General features: G+C 37.8%; 1 protein-coding gene across 1 annotated transcript in view; it reads right to left on the reverse strand.

Moving 5' to 3' along the window:
- The window catches only part of mmp17a (matrix metallopeptidase 17a), a 161,188-nt gene that overhangs the window by 14,444 nt on the left and 128,746 nt on the right, over positions 1 to 17,998 (reverse strand). Inside the window, exons 5-10 of the mRNA XM_030150753.1 lie at positions 6,307 to 6,483; positions 4,894 to 4,996; positions 2,683 to 2,765; positions 1,941 to 2,092; position 1,038; positions 181 to 438 (exon numbers count right to left, since the gene is read on the reverse strand). Of these exons, the coding sequence (XP_030006613.1) occupies positions 181 to 438; position 1,038; positions 1,941 to 2,092; positions 2,683 to 2,765; positions 4,894 to 4,996; positions 6,307 to 6,483 (774 nt within the window). The remainder of the gene's footprint in view (positions 1 to 180; positions 439 to 1,037; positions 1,039 to 1,940; positions 2,093 to 2,682; positions 2,766 to 4,893; positions 4,997 to 6,306; positions 6,484 to 17,998) is intronic.

Here is a 17,998-nt window from a genome sequence, read left to right on the forward strand (position 1 = left end):
GCATTTTTACAAAAGTCAAGCTGTCACTGAGGGAGAAGAAATGTTGAGCAGTTGAACATTTTTCATGCACAGTCTTGATGTTTTTTCTTGAAAAATCCATGAACCTGAAATTATTATTTAATACAGAGCATTTAAATACATTTTATAGTATGAATAAAGGAGATCTTTAAAACTTCTCACCATCAGACCACCTCATGGCGTCGTCGAGTTGCGGTGGCAGCCCCTTCCAAAGCGTGCTGTCTTTAGGGTAACCCAGGTCCATTCGCCTCAGATGGTCATCATAACGCCAGTAGTGGCTGTCCTTGAAGAAGTAGGTTTTGTCGTTGTGCAACCAAACGAACGCAGCGTCCACACCCTCCGAGGGTAGACCGAAGTCACTGATTGGACGGGGGTAACCCTCCTCTACATTGTTGTCCTTAAACACCCAGTACTTAAGACCTTAAAAGATGGACACAGAGGTTAATAGTTTGTAGTCTATATATTCAGTTATAAGAGAGGCTTTACAAGTATATTAAAATCAGAACAAAATGAGGCAAATTAATGTAGCGTATTTCATACAAAAAAGACAGTTCATACTTAAATAAAAAGAAAAGCCAGAAATAAATACAGTCTTTAAACAACAAAAGATCAAAACATAAAAAATATAATTAGAAGAGAGTAGAATACATAAAACAATAAAATAAAAGAATAAAATGACAAGATAAGCAAAGACTGTACAGAAAAGATTCAGCCCTCCAGATTTACACAGTAAGACTTACCGTGAGATAAGAGTAAAACTTATAGAGTTCATTCGTAAGCATATGAAAACAGAAATGTTTTCTAATCTAATCTAATCTAATCTAATCTAATCTAATCTAATCTAATCTACCTTCTTTTTGTTCCAGTTCTTTGCACCATAGCATAAATAAATGCAGCTTCTCCATTTTAGTCTGGGCTTGACTAGCTGACCATAGGAGTCTTACTCATTTTTTTATTCCTTAAACATATCACTAATGTATTCTGGACGTAAACCATTCACTAGTCACTTTTCCATTGACCCTCAATTTGCGCGAATATAACTTGCACATAAAAATGTACCTACTGGAAAAATGACAATTTCGCCAAAGGTCTCATTTTTCAATTAAAAGTTTTTGCGCTGGCAAGAGGTGGTTTTTCAGGCACAGCACAATTGGTATATCACGCAAAACTGCATGGAAAGACCTTCCTCTGCAACTCGTCACTTGAATTAAAAAAAAAAAAAAAAAAAAAAAAAAAAAAAAAAAAACAGATGTTGACAGACGTTACAACAACCAAAGAAGAGTTTTAAAAGAAACATGGTGTGTTATGTGTGGACACACCAGGAAACAATAATTTTTGAAGTTAGTACAAGATAGAGGGGTAATGTATAATAATAATGAATATACTGTAAATCAACATGATATTACGTTCGTCGCCATGTTTATGGAACGACTTCTTGTGTCATTTCATAATAATAAAGAAATCATCGCATTTGTGATTTAATGGAAAAAACGACATTACGTAGTACTGTTTTTTCGACATTTAGTAAATACTGGTAAAGGTTTGTGCATATATCTAATGGAAAAGCCACTAGTGATTTGTTGACAAGTAGTAGTACTTAAATCTATTGTGTCTACTACTACACGCACTACTACAACTCTACTGGAGATGAAGGCGTGGATGAGCACCTCCTGGTGTTTTAGAGACACAAAACTCTGAACTCTGTATTTTTAAGGTGGTATAAAGCTGTTTTAGTGACAGATTTGATAAGGCTCCTAAAGGTCAAATCTGAGTCTATTAACACAGCAAGGTTACGACATAAGGTGTTTGCTGATGCTATCCCTTGGTTTTGTCCATATTTAATTGGACATGGATTAGTGAGGAAGCAAAGATATTCAGTGTAAATACATTTACAGAAAACAAACAAATTTCTTTAACTTTACCTTTAAAAAGACTATTTTGTGATCCCCAGGCCTCTCGTACACAGCATCCACACTGTCCAGGTTTGGTGGCAAGCCCCTCCAGAAACGATGAATCTGAGCCGGACGAAGAGAAACCAGGTGCTTCTCTCGAGTGAGTCGCCAAAAGTACTTCCCTAAAAAGGAGCATGAGTACATACATATTAGTTTGCACCTTTCATACAATACCTTTAATAATCCTACTGCAAATTCTACAGCTCAGTTATTTCAACAAGACTAAAAGACAAATTAAATCTTCATACATAACATTCTCTTCAAATCATATTTTATTCATGTTTAGTATAATATTGTTTCTAATTGGTGTAATGAATTAAATGCAGTATAATCAAGGGTTACGGCTTGATACTGTTGCCTTAATATTATCTTGCTTTGCACATATACCATTGATGGTGACTAATTAGCTACAGAGATCATTTCAAGCTGAGCTGATAAGATGCACACAGCATGCCTCTGTCTTATAGAACCAATTTGTTTAGACGGAAAAGTGTGGGATGGTGTGTGAGCCCCTGATACGAGCCCTGGGAGCCACACACGACTTGGTTTTCTATTGATCGCTGGAGCAACCATTCCGTCCTATGCCCAACACCCTGTCTCCTGTTCTTTCATTTTATCTTCCCTCCATTCACCTCTTTTTTCCTTTTCACTCTCATTGTCACTCTCTATCGGTCAGCATCTCCTCTCCACTTTCTCTGCTAAGTTTAAATACCTTTGAAAAAGAAAGCCTCCCCTCGTATCTGAGCTACTGCGTCAAAGTGGCTGGTGCATCTGTCTGGGGCATCTCGTGCAAGACTGAAAGATAAGATGAGAAGGAAAGAAAAGTAATTAGTTACTAAATAACACAGTTATAAAGTAAGTAATTACAGAGATCACAGAGATCACAAAGCACTTTACACTACAAGAATCCAATTCTACAATAAAAACAAACTATTTGCATAGTAATAATTATCAATAAAAAGGACTAAAGCCAAAGTGAAGATTAAAAAACAATAAAAGATTAATGACAAAACTAATACAACAAAAATTTATTTTTGCACAAAGTTTCACCTTTATAAACAACTCACGCCAAAGTGCATGATCATTAACACATGGAACCTAATTTTTTTTTTTAACAAAAATGCCACTATGTAAGTGTAGGTTTAAGGAAGACTCTCTTAGAATTTAATATCCAAAGCCCAGACTGCACAGGCACGAATCCATTATAGCTTTAGTTCAGCCCTCAGTATGGATAATAAAAGTTTATTAGTGCACCTAAGATGACTGTTTCCATTATAGGACACTAATTCTGAGATGTATTTAGTGGGTTTCAATATAAGTAAAGATACAACTCACTTAAAGACTCAATTTGTAGATGTTAATTACATCAAGTGGCAAATTGCAACCTGCTGAATAAGCCCTCTCCACCTCCTAGGTTTGCTGCAAAAAATTCAAAAGCCCTTTGACGGAGCCAGTATTCGGTTTGTCTGTTCTGAGCTGGTCCATAAATAAACATAGTAGGTAACAGTAATGCACATTAATGCTGGAGATACTGTAGAAACATGTCAACGCAATATAATGGATTTTGTGGAAGCGACTTGCAGATATAAACACATATAGTCTAAAGGAAAGTGGTTCTCATTTTTGTCTGGTTATACACTCCAGAAAACCTAATTATGAATCTCATATTCCATTTCAGCATCTATAATCCTTCTAAATCCACCTTAATCTTATACACCGGACCTTAAAGTGCATTTTCATCAAAAAAAATCCCAACCTAGTTAACTTCACTGATGTTCAAAAACACAACCCACATGATGTTTGCCATCACCCAGATAGAGAGTTCGAAAGCATGCATACATATGTTCAATTAAACTGGCTAAACATGAGGTGAATCACTACCATGCTGACATGCTGAGGTCCCACAGTGCATTTGTCCCTGGGGCTAATAAGTGATTTAAACCGGTGACGTGACCCGACTGCCAATGATGAAGCGATTAGCACACAGGGCTTCTACTGTGAGTGGGGGGCCTTCAGCTCTCATAATATCAACAAAGATCTCCATTCAGATCCCTATTAACACGACACTGCTGCCTAGTGGTCAGCGTTTGTGACCCCTGTTTAGCATAATCCAGCTTTTTCACATGTCGTGACCTGATGGAGTTGGTGAAAAATGATTCATTGAGGTGGCAAAAGGCTAACTGTGCTGTGAAAAAGGGTTTAAAACGCCTGCTGTAAGAAGTGCTGTTTAATCTTTGTGTTGCTGGTGTGTATCTGTGCACAGAGGATCAAGGAGTACTGGGCTTTGTTATCAGTGTGGATCGAAACAACAACAATCTGATCACTCCCTGCAGAAGGCGGCCTCTCTTGATCCCAATTAATTTGAACAGTCATGGTATTGTTAAATCACTTTGAGAGCAACAAGTGTCAGCTGATGCTTGTAAATAATTCCTAACATGGGAAATCTATGAGAATAGCACTATGGCAAGTTAACAAGAATACATAATGAGTTGCTGTTGCGAAAATGATAAACAATTCTTTACTTCTGGGCAGAAATTGATTAGTTTTTTTCTTTCATTATTAGTTGAGGTACAGTGAAACAACGGGTTATATTTAAAGGATATTTCCTAGTGGGGGATGGGATAGTGTAGCCATAAAACCTGGTCCTTTGGGTCAGCAGTGCAGATATCTTATGATGAATGACCACAAGAAGCAGCATGTGTGTTTCAGGTCAGTGGGGACATTTTTCCTCACTATCTTTACAACGGCAGGGAACAGGGTGAATAGAGCTCTGAGAGGGAAAAAGATAAACCATGAATGTGTGTGTCTGAGACATAGCAAAAAGATACAGGAATAAGCAGCAGTGAGGAAGAGGCTCAGGTAGATGACTTCATACCTGAGAGTTTCCTGGTGTATTTTTAAAGACATGGGATGCTGCACTTACAGGACAGTGGATCTGTTTTCCGGAAGGTCCAGCAGGACGGGGGGTTCAGCCGTCTGGGAAGGACTGCCGGGTCGATTTGTATGAGACACAGAGTCTCTGACCCCTTCAGAAAACAACAGTGAAGGACAAATGACTATACAAAATTGATGCTCACTTGATTAATTTAAGAGTTAGTGATAAAGAAGAAAAAGCCCAACAGACTGGTAGTTCAAGTGTAGGACTGAATTTCAATTCACATTTTCTAACAGCATTACTGATATGACCTGAACTTTTGTAATGCTGAAAATCAATACTCTTTTATATCTGATCTTGAAACACAATAACCTCCTTTCTTCCAATATTATATTCTATATTGTTTGCATTTCTTTTTGTTTCACTGTATCGTGGGATATAAAATATACAGTACCCTCTACCTTTTACTTGTTTGATCCCAGTTCTTTTCTAATTCTAACACTGTAACTAGAATACAAATACAGACACAGATAAACTTTACTAATTCCCTGGGGGGATATTCACAATTTTTCTTCAGTTCAAGCAAAAGAAAGAAAGAACCAAATCCCAAAACAGAATTAATAATAAACAAGCAATCATCAGTTTATGGGTCATCTGACTAAGGTTGCTTGATATAGAGTAAAGTATTCTATAACAATAAAGCTGATTTTTTTTTTTTTTTTTTTAAACTAAAAGACATTTCATATCAACAGAGATACATGGATGTAATATCCTGGCATCTTGATTCTTTTTAACCTTAACTCTCAGAAATGTGCTTTCATATAACTATTTACTGACATTTATTGTTAGATTTAGTCCATTGACAGCACTTACGATTAGAGTAAAACAACAGCGCTTCATTTAATTCAGTGGGAAATCTATAACAATGAGAAAAACAATGACTCTCAAAGTATTTATTAGCAGTTCAACTGAATTGCAATCTTTTCCTAACACTAACCAAAGTGATTTCATGGCATAAGCTTAAAAAACTATAGAAACTGGGATATGAACTTCACTTTCTGGTAGCAAAGTCCTGTTTTGTTTATATTCATCATCCACCATGACTACCTTCCAGCTTGTGGAAATAGTGTCAAAAATACATCAGATCCTTCAGAGATCATACAGTCATGGTTTGCAGAAACTTTTTTGACCGGGTTTGTTTGATTCAGCTGAACTCCCTCACAGTTGCATCCCTCACTAATCTTCCCTGCACTTTATTCTCACCTTCATGATCATTACTCACTCCTCTGCACTCTGCTGCTGTCTGCGTCAGCCAATGGCGTGATAAGGTCATATAACATAAAGCGCTCCAATTAACTCCATCCATGTTTCCCTTAATCAATAATCTTGTTCTGCAAAGCTCATCAATGGTTCTGGCTCTGTCTCACATACAAAGAGTCGTGTGGATGGATGGGCCCTCACCGTAAAGCTGCCACACTCTGACTTTGTCCTCATAGGGCAGGTCGTATTTCAGGGGGTCTCCCACAGGACCCTGGTAGTACGGTCTCATAATGGACTCCATGGCTGAGGTATGGACCAGGCCAATGGCGTGACCAAACTCGTGGACGGCGACTGCAAACAGATCCATCCCATGAGAGTCTGAGGGAAACAGGAAGATACAATTATTTATATAGATACTGTATATGTTAACTGTGTTATTTATGCCTTTGCATTGTTTTGAATTTTGTCCTGATGAACAGTGTTACCATAAGTTCCAACCAGGAAAATAATGTACATCAGAAACAGTGATGGATGGTCCATAGGGGGGCGCCATCACTTAAAATGTGCTTGTAGAAGAGTTGTTTAAACGCAAAAATGTCTTTATAATAAAAAAAAGTTTTTAGATTATTATGACATAATAATTTTCCCATGTCCTATAGTCCATGTCAATAGCTACTGGAGTTGTTTTTAACTGTTTTTTAGTCGATTTCTGTGTGAATATGTTCACTTCCTGGTTGTGGGGTGCTGGTAGAATGAGTGTGTATGTGATTCCAAAAACTTTGGCTGATCAGGTGGCATTAGGCTGTACTCTCATTGGAACATTGGAGGATTAAAGAATCTTCAGTAAGTCAGATTTTTTTTTTCTTGTCCATATGTCATGTGGATGAGTTTCGCTGGTTTGCCAAGTTGCCTCAAGTGTTTATACAGATGCTTTTAGAAACAAACATAAAGCAGACAATTAACTGGTTCCAGATGTCTAAGGTAATGACATTTGGTCTGTTCAGCCTGATACTTTTCTGTTAAGTTGGATCCTTTTACACAAGGATTTAGGTTTAGCGGAGTATGAGGTTGTGGGCTGCTCATATGGGATATGAGATTTTTTTCCCCCTTTTTTAAAAACACTAAAATGCTGTGTTCATATTCTCTTGTATCTGAATTAAAATGCTTCACTTTTAAAATGGCAGTTCGTTAATATTTTCAGTGGATTTATTTCAGTAACAAATTTCATGACAAACATAACTAAAAAATGGATATTTTTCTTTGTAAGTCACTGCTGTCCATCGTAATTTTAAATGACTAAAGATGTAAAATTCAGGTCACAAAGCTACCCACTTCCTTGCATGCAACCTTTAGAAAGCAACCTACAATATGAGGAAACAACAGAGGAAGTGATAGATTCAGATATCGTCCCAGCAGGCACAATGAGGCAGGTTCTCACTGGGTTAGTTTGTCAGCATGAGTAATTTTCATAAATCAACACTTAATTTTAGTGTAAACTCCCAGATCTCAGCAGCAGCTACGATGCAGATCTGTTTGCTACTTAAAGTTTGTGACTTTTGTAAAACCTCTGTTTGCATGTTTATCCCTTTCATGAGTGAACTCCATAGGTTGCAAGTTAAGAAGCGTGACAGACAGCTCTGGTGGCTTTGAGTGCTGTTAGGCATGTGGTGTAGTGAGATAACTATGGTAATACTGCCTAAGCCCTTGGGCTGCCAATCAAAACCTGAGTGTGGAAAGACACCTAAAGAGGCTGCAGGCTATTAAAGCACATTTCCCTCGATGTTCAAGTAGAAAGAGAAAGAAGAAAAAACTCCAAGTCCTCTTCTCTGGCTCTGCTAAGCAAGACAAAACCTGGGGTTTAGAGATTTAGATTTGCAAAAATGTGAGTGCTAGTGTGTCGAGCCAAGCTAGCTTAGAGTTCCTTGGTGGCTAGGCTCAAGTCTGCCTTCGGTTAACCTCATGTTGGCCCCGAGTTGGTAGAATCTCAGCACCATGCTCTGTCAAAAGACAAAGGACATGCCGAGACATTGTGTCTACAACACCTGGGATGGGATGAATCCAAATGCCAACTCTAATCTACTGAAGCACACAGTGCAGGGAGGAAGAGTGGCTAAAAAGAGGGATCCAGAGGGGAGAGAGCAGGGATTCAGAACAAAGTAAGTACCATGTCATCGTATTTACAGTCCATCTTAGGTTGACAGAAAATACCCAGTTCCTGCGGGCAAAGTCAGAGCTGAAAGATTTGGGTGGATGAACGAGATTCATCGAGTTAGACACCCGTAACAGAGAAACAGAGAGTGGGAAGGTTTAGAGTAAACAGAAACAAACAAAATCATCTGGTAGAGGGAAACATCAGTAACATACATTCAGCAAACACATTCAGGGTATAAGGAATTATATTAAAAAATCTCATTACTTGCATGGTAGCATACAATATATTAAGGTGTTATGTCTACAGTACCTTGACTAGAGCATGGTGTATCTAGTGCTGCAGAACGTAGCCTGTAGCATCTGGTTTAAAGTTTAATAAGGATGATGTACCATACAGTGGATGGAAAGAAGGAGCGCAGCTTGCTGAAGGCTATTCTTTTCATTTGATCTGAGTTCCTTCAATATGCGACCTTGCATTGCCTTGTGTCAAAATGACTCTGGAGTCAACATTTTTACCAGAGTATTTCAGCCTAATAGCTGTTTTATACGCAGTTAACTCATGCACATATGGATGAAATTAGAAGATAAAATTAAACACAGATGATGATATCGAGTCAGTCGGCTTCCTTCCCAGTTTACATTAAAGGACTGGAGACATGCTGGATTTTCAGATTAAAAGCTGGAGCCAATAGCGAGGCTTAATGTGAATGAAGCTGCTTGGAACACATTTATGGGACAGTCAAGAATTGTAACACTTTCCATTTCACAGTACAGTGCCGTGAGATTCCAGGTTCAAGAAAAACTCATTTAACCTCAAACAAACATCAATTTAATAAATAATATCATGAATTCTAAATCGGCTCTTATACAGATATTTATGACAAAAGATACTATGACCCAAACACTATTTTTTACATTCTTGGAAAATAGAGTAAAGGCCCTAAATTGTATTTGATACTTATAAAACTCAGGAGGAAAGTGGATGATATTGATATTTCTAAAAGGAATAGCCTTGAATATTTAGAAAGCATCCAGAGGAATGAAAATAGAACTCTGCACTTTTTTAATATTCAAGTTTATTAAAGTCCATTGATGCTCAGAGAAGTGAAACTGAATTTTATTTATTTTATGTATGGAGAGGATGTAACCACACCTGATTCTGGAACATTTCTGTGTAGTTATTATCTAAATTAACACATTCAAATATTTAAAGTAAAACAAAAGGCTTTCGATGAACTCTTCAACTTAATGAAGAATCACGGCCAAAACACGCACAGTACATTAAAAAGTAACTTCACTGCCCTCTAGTGGTCAATAGCTCATCTTGACACTGTTCATCGACTCATTTTTTCTTGGTTCATGAGGACGATGATGATGATGATGTGGTATCAAAAAATCAGTATTATAATCAAAAGTGTGCATTTTTATATCCATACAATCAAAAGTATTCATTTCTATACACACATGATCAAGAGTATTCATTTTATTTTCAAACAGTATTCATTTGCATGCCAAAAGTTAAATTTCAGTACAATGTGACGGTTGTAACAGAGTGGTTGACTTTTTTCCTGGGAGACCCACAAAAAGAATGAAACGTGCAGCCATTGAAGGAACACGTGAATTTATGCAAAGTTACAAAACGGGGTGGGCAGAAAGAACATGTGAGCTCATGGAGAGTTCCGGAAAACGTGGTGTGCAAAAGAAGTACACGTGAATGGAAATTCTTGAACATTCTGGGAAGTACCAAACATTTTCCGAGAAAAAGTTACATATTTATATAGGGTAATCAAATACTGGGAATCAGTTGAATGTGTATATATGTATTGTACTGACCAATCCTAACCGACACCAAAGAAACCTCACCCTATCAGGGACAAGCTGAAAAGGGGGGTTTCCGACATGACTAGATTAATGTTCAAAATAAAAATGGGTATGGTTTGCAGCTAAACCCAACCTACTTTTGATGGTATAAAAGTGGTCTCCCAGGGCGAAAAAGTCAGTTGCTTCTGCAGACGTCAACTCAGTGTTCATTTTATGTGATTAAACGCTTTTTGTGACTCAAGATTCTGCCTGATCTCCGACTTTGGTCTTGACTCCGTGTGCAGTTGATCAATGATGCTCCACAACTTAGACAGAGCTATAGGTACTAAATTTTGGTTTTCAGAATATAGGTTGGAAGGATCCCTTAGAGACTAAAGACATCTAACACCAACGGCCCTAAATTTACATGACAATGATGATGATGATGATACTTCCTACATTTTAGTACAAATATCTGAACTTTTCATTCCTTAAATTGTTGTTCCTATGTTGTACACATTGATGTACATTATACACTATAAATATAACAAGAAAAAACACAATGCATAAGGTTTAAGATGAACTAAACCAAAATAAGGTGTGTTACTGACCCTGATCTGCACATTGTGGTGGACTTATCAATCATCAGTTTAGCTAAAGTGATTTTTTTTTTTTTTTTTTTTTTTTTTCACATTTTTTTGATAGGATGTTAGATTTGTTTTAAAGTTCTTTCAAGGTGATTTTACTTTGAACAGAATCAACTAATAAACAAGTCTTCAAGGGGATTCTTTGTACTTTCTGAGCACATTTCAGAGCTAGTACTTTTCATTTATCCTTAAATAAAGAAGTGGAATGAGTCTTTTTCTAAATACCTGCCCCTCTGCTCTAGTAAAGAAACTGCTTTCATTTACAACCTCTCAGAATTCTGGAGACACTTTCCCTTTCTTTGACTGGAACTTGTCCAAGGCAAAGACACAACAGCTATTATGTCATGTTAAAAAATTATTTTGCAGAACGAAAATCTCTCATCGCCTTTGCATAATAGCTAATGTGTGAACTTGGGTACGTTGGCAGTTTTTGCAAAAATAATCCTTGAAGCTACTGAACAGATTGGACGGCTGCTACACAAAACAGGAATTATGGGCCCATCACTTCAATAGTGTAAAGTTAATTAATATATTTTCAGTTTGCAATAATGAGCAACAATCAAAACACAGGCGCATCTGGCACAACAGCATCAATAAATGAACACTCAGGAAGAAGAAAGGATGCAACCTGTTGCTTTTCTTGACCAAGAGACTCTGGAAACATGCCTGAGAGGTAGAGAGTGTTCTCATTAAGAGAAAAGCTACACCAAAGGCATAAAAAGAGAACACAGTGCCTCTCGTGTGAAAAAAAACATATAATTTTAGGGGATATTTTTATTTAACATCAATCAGTTGTTTGTCACGGTGCTGTGTTATGAAGTAATTAACTGAAAATATACTGTATGTTTGCAGAATAGACCCTTAAATAATCTTCGCCTCAAACAAGCAGGAGTATATGGAGAAAGTTTCACAGGCCTCACTGAAACTAAACAGAAGTTAAAGTCAGACGCAGCCGAGAGGACAGCAGACACCATTTACTATCGTTAAAGTATATTATTAGAGCTGTGAAATAACCTTAACGGAAGCCTGCAACATCTTAATACCACGCTTTTATGGAGTTGTCACTTAATTGGCTGGTTATTAGACTTTCCAGCTCTTTAGAAAAAAATAGAAAGATTTTAAGTTCTGTAATTATTACAGACCTTGTCCTGGAAGTAAGTCCCAAACTACTCTTGGCAAATACAGACAGATGAGCACAAAGGCAAAAATACAAGCAAAACGTTCAATATCCTCCTTACATTGCACAAATACCAGTGTCCCCTTTATATTATCTCTATTTATAATCCCATAAACTCTAATTCAGTACTAAAAGAAAGCTACAAAATCAAAAGGAGTAGCTGCAAGTGTGGATTGTGTTTACCGTCATTGATTATTCTTTAGAAATAGGTGGATTGGATCATTTAGACCAGGGAGACCAACTCATTTTAGTTCAGCGGCCATATACAGCCCAGCCCACAGGAGCCAGCGCTCGAAGCCTGTAGCCCGGCTTCCTGCAGGGCACGACGCAGCGATGTGGGAGGTGGAGTTGGCATTAATGAAGTCAAATAAAATGACATTCGCCAGCATCAAAGAAAATATAAACAGCAGAGGAGAGTAAATGTGTATTAATTTATTTGTCGGACCTGAGCATTACTCAGAACTAAATCCATGGAGGAGAGGCTTAGTCTCCTGATTCACTGCCGTTTAGAGCCCCTCTAAGCCCCACAGGAGCCGGGGCTTTGAGGGCACAAAGCAGGGGTTGGAGGTCGGAGCACAGCTTGGTTCTGAGTTCTGTAAATGAAACTAGTTCCATGATCCTTAAACGGAATTGGTTCCGCAAACGGAACCCATTACGAGAACGGAACCAACTTCACGCTCCCCCGAAGGGTTTTCAGCAGCACAGGTAGAAGCAGCTCCTGCCTGGATCAGGCGCTACCATCCCATTGACTGAGAAAATCAGAGCTAAATTTTTATTTTTTCATAAAACAGTACAAAATAAGATTTTTTAAAAAATGGGCTCTGTTTTTCCGAATTAATGAGATAGTTTCCTGAAAATTTTTTAATTTGGCTCCGTTTTTCCAAATCAACGAGATATTGTTTTCTGAAAAAATTTAAAATCAGCTCTGTTTTTCTGAATTTTTTTTAAACTTATTTTTTCTTATAATTACAACATAATTATCTTGTTAATTTGGAAAAACAGAGCCGAATTTATTTTTTTGTGTGAATGCAATATGCTTCCGTATTGATCTGTGGGGAGCCACAGGCCGGGCCATATTAATACCAATATCTAGGGACCGAAGTTAGTAAATCCGTCATTCCTGTTTTTAACTTAATTTCCCATCATGCAGTGTGGTACTGTGCTTCTCATCAGCTGAGTCAACGTGACTGTAAGGCTGTACCTACCTCTCTCTATATAAATATAAGTCTGTGTCTCTCTCTCTCTCAAATGTCACTCAGTACGCACAGGCTGTATGGCAGCAGGCGATATGTCGAGACTGCAGGGGTAAATGCGATGTTCCTGTTTTTAATTTCATTTCCCTGTCATGCAGCGTGGTACTGCGCTTCCATGATTGTAAGGCTATTGTATCCAAAAATGACTAATATCTACAAAAAATATTGGTCCTATATCAACTTGTCGAGATATTGAATGTGGAGATGGGACTATTCCTCAACTGTAGGTACCAAATTGGCCAGTTGAAAACATCTCAATTTGTCAGAATCGTGCTGACACACACACACACACACACGTTTTGAGACCTTCTAGTATTCTAATATAGATTTTATTGGTCTGACTGACATGAGGTCAAATTTGGGCTGTACATGGCCTATTCTGTCTTCACTAGTGTTTGTCAACTAGCTGTGCAGATAGCTAACAGTTCTTCAAAAAAAACACCCAGGAAGCTTCTTGCTGTTTTGGATGTTTACTTGATGACTGTAAAACTGTACATACAAAAACAAAATGTGTAATTTCATTTTTTTATGAGCAAATAAATGTGTAGAACATCAAAAGACAATCTATCATTGCTTTGTATATGTAAATCATACACAACATTCACTTATAGTGAGCTACAGTTCTAAAAATACTAAAAAAAACGTCAGTTAATGATAGTGATTAGCATGATGCTAAAATACACGGAAAATCCCATATGTATGCTAACACTATTAGCGACTTCCATTAATGCACAAAAATAAAAGTATTAAGCGACACAAGGAGCCTCAGCTGACTATGTACAGTAATTTAACATCTTAAAATATAACAGTACTTACAGACAGGTATTTTTCACATTTTTACCTTTTTTTTCTGATTCAAATAACTTATTTGAATTGAATCGGAAAAAAATAATCGATAAATGAATTGATTACAAAAATAATTGACAGCTGCAGCTCTAGTTTTTAGTGTAATTTTTGTACTTTGCAAATTCATCCCACAGGTCAGTTTGGAACCTTTGGCATTTGACAGTGAACCTTTGACACTGAGGCAGATGCCTGATTAACACATTTTTCAGATGTGTTTTTTTGCGAGTGAATGGAATACCCTTGAAAGCAGGGACAGGGACATCTAACACGATCTGATGATTCACGGTCTTAACAGTCCATCTTTTCACTCGTCTCCACATTGCAGACTCCTATCAGCCTGTCATTTCTGATAAATATATACCTGAAAATGTAAGTACTGGCTCAGGTTTTCACTGAGACAATGCAAATATACTTGTAAATGTGGCAAAATTAAACTGCCACCCTAGAGGCAAAGTTAAATGATTAAATAAGAAATGGATCAGGTTCAGAAAGACCAGAGAATAGTTCTGACCCCCTCCTTCCCCGACTCAACTCCCATTATCTAAAGTCACATCCTGTGGAGATGATGCTATAAAGTTACTTCTGCCTCTGTTGCCAGTGTTGTGGACCCTCTGGAGCACAGGTGTCAAACATGCGGCCCGGGGGCCAAATCCGGCCCGCTAGAGGGTCCAGTCCAGCCCCTGGGATGCAAAAATTATACTTAAGATATTAACAATCGATGTTAAATCATTTTAATTCAGGTTCCACATACAGACCAATTAGATCTCAGTTGGGTCAGACCAGTAAAATACTATCATAACAACCTATAAATAATGACAACTGCAGAGTTCATCTTTGTTTTAGTGTAAAAAAGTAAAATTACATGAAAACGTTTATATTAATGAAGTATCCTTTTACAAAAAAAAAAAAAAAAAAAAGAACAACCTGATATGTCTTAAGAGAAGTACATGCACTTTTATCAATATTCTGCCTGTTATTAAATGTTTTGTGCATTTGTAATTGTAATATAAGTTGTGATGCACGTGTAAATGATAAACTGATAAACTGAGGCAGAATATTGTTAAAATTGCGTTTGTTTTTCTTAAGATATTTCAAGTTGTTTGTGTTATTCAGATTTTTAAGGAAATGTTGTAGATGTAAACATTATCATAATGTCATTTGTCTTTTTTCACTGATATTATTTTACTGGTCCGGACCTCCTCAGATCATATTGGGGTGAATGTGGCCCCTGAACTAAAATGAGTTTGACACCCCTGCTCTGGAGGCTCTAACGGGAGCAGACTGAGCTACTGTCCTGAAATATACAGTTCATGGTGTTAACGGGAACAGAGAACAGATACGATCATAGTCCAGGCCATAATATAGACTCAGCAGCTCCATCCACACCCTCTGTACCAGATTTCAGATGGATCTCTGGGGAACAGGATACTATAGTGAGTTAAGTGTCTGAAGCACTTGTACTTGAGTATTTTTATTTTATGCAAATGTCACATTTTTATTTTTATTCCAGTGTATTTCAGATGCAAATATTGCACTTTATACAACACTTAATTTATCTGAAAGCTTTAGTTATTTTAGTTATAAGTTATATGCTGTATTATGTGTACTCTTTCCAGGGGCAGAGAGGGTCCATTTTTCAGCCTGGGAGTTTCCTGCCCAAACCGGTCCAGTTTTTCCATGGAGGAGCAATTTGAATAAATTAAACAAGCAATGCCTTTTTATTGGTTATAAGTTCAGGTATACACTACAAGTCAAAAGTTTGGACTCACCTGTTTTTTCTTTATTTTCATGACTATTAACAGTGTAGATTCTCACTGAAGGCATCAAAACTATGAATGAACACACATGGAAGTATGTAGTTAAAAAAAGTGTGACATAACTCAAAGCGTGTTTTATATTTTAGATTCTTCGAAATATCTACATTTTGCTTTTATTACTGCTTTGCACATTCTTAGCATTCTCTCGATAAGCTTCATGAGGTAGGCACCTAAAATGTTTTCCAACAATCTTGAAGGAGTTCCCAGTGATGTTGGCCCTCTGTGGTCCATCTCATGCCATTTAAATGACAAGGTGAGTCCAAACTTTTGACTGGTAGTGTATGTTTGTAAGTTAACAAAAACACTTCACTTTAACAATATGTTTAATTCAAATCTAAATCAAATAAAGATTTATAAGGTAAAAAAATGCGATAAAGATGAAAACTTATTTACCTTTGTACAGGAGCAATAAATTGAAATTAAAATAATCTAAAATTGCATTTTTCTTCCCAACAGAGAGGTGCTCTATTGTTAGGTAGTGGCAGATCCAGAAAAAATGAAAGAGGGGGGCGCTAAATATACATACATGTATGATATCCGTCTCTGAATTGTCATTTTCCTGCTTGCTTTGTTTACAGAACATACTGTGCACTATGGTCAGATTTCACAACACTGTATACACGTCAATATGTTTTAACCTGGAAGCTTAAATATAAATGTCAGAGCCCGAAAAGTACCAAGACAATCAGATAGATCTGCCTCTAGTCAGTGGAGATTTAGCTCAACACCTAGCAGGTTCAGACTATAATGTAGGAGACCTGGGTTTGAATCCCTGCAATATTTTTTGCAGATTTTCAAATGGGGGCTGCAGCACCGAGGGTACCGGTAGGTAAATCCACCAGGTTTACACTAAGGGTGTATTCACACCTGCCTTGTTTGGTCCGTTTAAAACGGACCAGAGTTCGTTTGCTCCCTTGGTTCGGACCTTTTGGGCTGGTGTGAATAAAAACCACCGAACTCTGTTCCGGACCAAACAAGCGAACCGAGACCCAGCTGAAGAGGTGGTCTCGGTGCGGTTCCATACAAACCCTGGTGCAGTTCGTTTGAGGTGTGAAAGCAGCCCGGACCTGATTCGACACAGTTGGGGTTTTTGTACCTAACGAGCTCCCGTCGTGTGTCGAGCATTGTGGACAATAGAGTTTTACCAGAGAAGCGCTCAGAGTGAGGATAGGCTACGGAGCTGAAAATGAGCCGTGGTCAAACTTGGAGCTCGGAAGAGACATGCTGCCTTTAGAACATCTGGGCAGATGTGCATGTAACACAACTGCTAGAAAGGACACATAAAAACTCCGACGTTTTCAGCTTGTTCAGCGAGAGAATGATTAGGATGACGGTTAGATTGTCTGTTGTGCTTGAAAAGAAAAAATAATAAACGACTTCATCACCCCCAGCAAACTTTACCAGCGTTAAGGAATTCTGTCCCTGGTTAAACAGAACGGTGATATAGGATAGATACACACAGGTCAGCAGTACGGAGAACTAATGCTTTTTGATAACAGTCTTTTCATATAGTAGCAGAATTCCAGCTTCATACTTGTTCTGTCTTGTGTGAATAAGATCAACACTCACAACATGATGTGCACATGAGCGCTGTCCTCCATAGCCGTTTTGCCCTGTGTCTGCATCGTTGAGAAATGAATTCTGCAATATTGTAAACCTGACGTTGCATCAAACGCTCTTGTTGCTCAAACACTTGTGCAAACATCTGCATCTGTAAAAAACGCTATGACGATAAAAACAGCACGCAAAATTTCCATGATTCTCTCCTTTCACTTTGGATTGAGCGCTTTAATCGACAGTTCATTTCTGTCCAATGGATGACCAACCTCAGCACACGTGGTTTTGTTTACAGACTTTGGTCCACTTACAAAAATGTACAGTGTGAATGCGAACTGCACCAAATTAAAAAAAAAAAAAAAAAAAATTTGGTCCGGACCAAAGCAAGTGAACTATCGGACTTTCCTGGTGTGAATACACCCTCAACTCTTCAGTAGCTTCATTTTCTTTAACCTGGCCTTTTCGGTTCCACCTGGCCTCTTCCTGCCCTCCATCACCACAGACTGACTCGTGCTCTAGAAAAGATGACTCGTGGGCTAAACCAACTTAAACATTTGGGACGGAAGAATTCCCTCAGGTGGTAGAACCCATCAAATCTACTGCGATGTAGGGGCTGCACTGTCAGAGGAAAGGAGAATGAATGCA

This window comes from Sphaeramia orbicularis, chromosome 12 (genome assembly GCF_902148855.1).
Source record: "Sphaeramia orbicularis chromosome 12, fSphaOr1.1, whole genome shotgun sequence".
Taxonomy (NCBI): Eukaryota; Metazoa; Chordata; class Actinopteri; order Kurtiformes; family Apogonidae; genus Sphaeramia; species Sphaeramia orbicularis.